The 1,181-nt window shown below is 42.7% G+C and overlaps 1 protein-coding gene across 1 annotated transcript in view; it reads left to right on the top strand.

Annotated features, from left to right (window-relative positions):
• The window catches only part of LOC102673655 (nephrin), a 10,628-nt gene extending 9,748 nt beyond the window's left edge, over window positions 1-880 (top strand). The window contains exons 11-13 of the mRNA XM_031511685.1: window positions 3-279; window positions 543-752; window positions 826-880. Of these exons, the coding sequence (XP_031367545.1) occupies window positions 3-279; window positions 543-752; window positions 826-869 (531 nt within the window). The 3' untranslated portion in view covers window positions 870-880. The remainder of the gene's footprint in view (window positions 1-2; window positions 280-542; window positions 753-825) is intronic.
• The last annotated feature ends 301 nt before the right edge of the window (window positions 881-1,181 follow it).

Genomic DNA, 1,181 nt, shown 5'->3' with positions numbered 1-1,181 from the left:
GCACGGTGGGCGAGGCGCCGCCCATATACCAAGAGAGAAACCCGAGGCCGAGTTTCCAGATACGTGGCCTCGACCCGGCCTTCGATTACACTTTGTACGTGTACGCGGTGAACGGGCAGGGCAGAAGCGAGCCGCTCCTCTTGGAGAACGTGAGGGTCGGCGAGGTGATGGTGGGCGAGAAGATCGAGAGGAACGGCCTGTTCCTCGAGGATCTGAAGAAAGCGCTGCCCAAGAGCAGCCCTGAGAACATGATCATCGTGGTCGCGTTGACAGGTACAGGTAACTAGATGAAAAGGGATCGAAAAAAATATAAATATAATGTAAATAAAATATAAATAAAGAGGTAACAGGTTGTGCAATGCGTTTGAGACTCGCGTGTTTTCATGAAGAATTTTAATAGCTTTTTTTTTTATTGAAATTAATTTATTAAAAATTAATAAAATTGATGAAATTATTACCAGTCTCTCGAAGTAGCTTTTAGGAAATAATCAAGATAAATATCGCGGATTCGTCGAATTTCTAACGATATTTTCGGATGCAAGGTGCGGTTGCTTTGATCTTGATCGGGATCGGCGTGATCATCGGGCTGGCCATCTGCAGGAGAAGGAGCGCATTGCCGGTAAAAGATGGGCCGGACGATTTCACCATCCCGACCTACGTTTCCGCTCAAAGGATCGAGCCAAGGATCAGATACTCGGGCGACAGCAGGCGATCTCAAAGAGCGAGCTTGTACATCGAGGAAAATCGAAACGGTAAACCTTTTTCTCTCTCTCTTATTATTCGGAAAAATTATTCGAAGGAGAAATTCATCGCTTGTTTTTCCAGAGCCTGACCTCCTGCAAAGGGTCGAGATCGACGTACACGATTAACGTTCGTTCTTGTACAGATAGAAGTAAAAAAAGGAAAAGGAAAAGGAAGTATATATCATACGTGTATTATGATACGTATTATACGCTTTTCGCGAATCGTGATGTGTATATATCAGGTGTCTATTCCCTTAAATAAGTTAATTTAAGTTTAAGATTATAAGAGATAGGTAATGGCGACAATTCATCGTTATCCGATGATTTTACACTGTTTCCACAATTCCTGTACCTGTTATTGTTGCTTTTATCGTTTAAAACGATGACGATGAGCTCTGGACCGTTGTTACATTTTTTTTTCCTTCTGTGTAATTTACG

The sequence above is a fragment of the Apis dorsata genome, unplaced genomic scaffold, assembly GCF_000469605.1.
Source record: "Apis dorsata unplaced genomic scaffold, Apis dorsata 1.3 scaffold_341, whole genome shotgun sequence".
NCBI lineage: Eukaryota > Metazoa > Arthropoda > Insecta > Hymenoptera > Apidae > Apis > Apis dorsata.
Note: the sequence above shows the minus strand (reverse complement) of the source record. Positions and strands in the feature narration are given on the sequence as shown.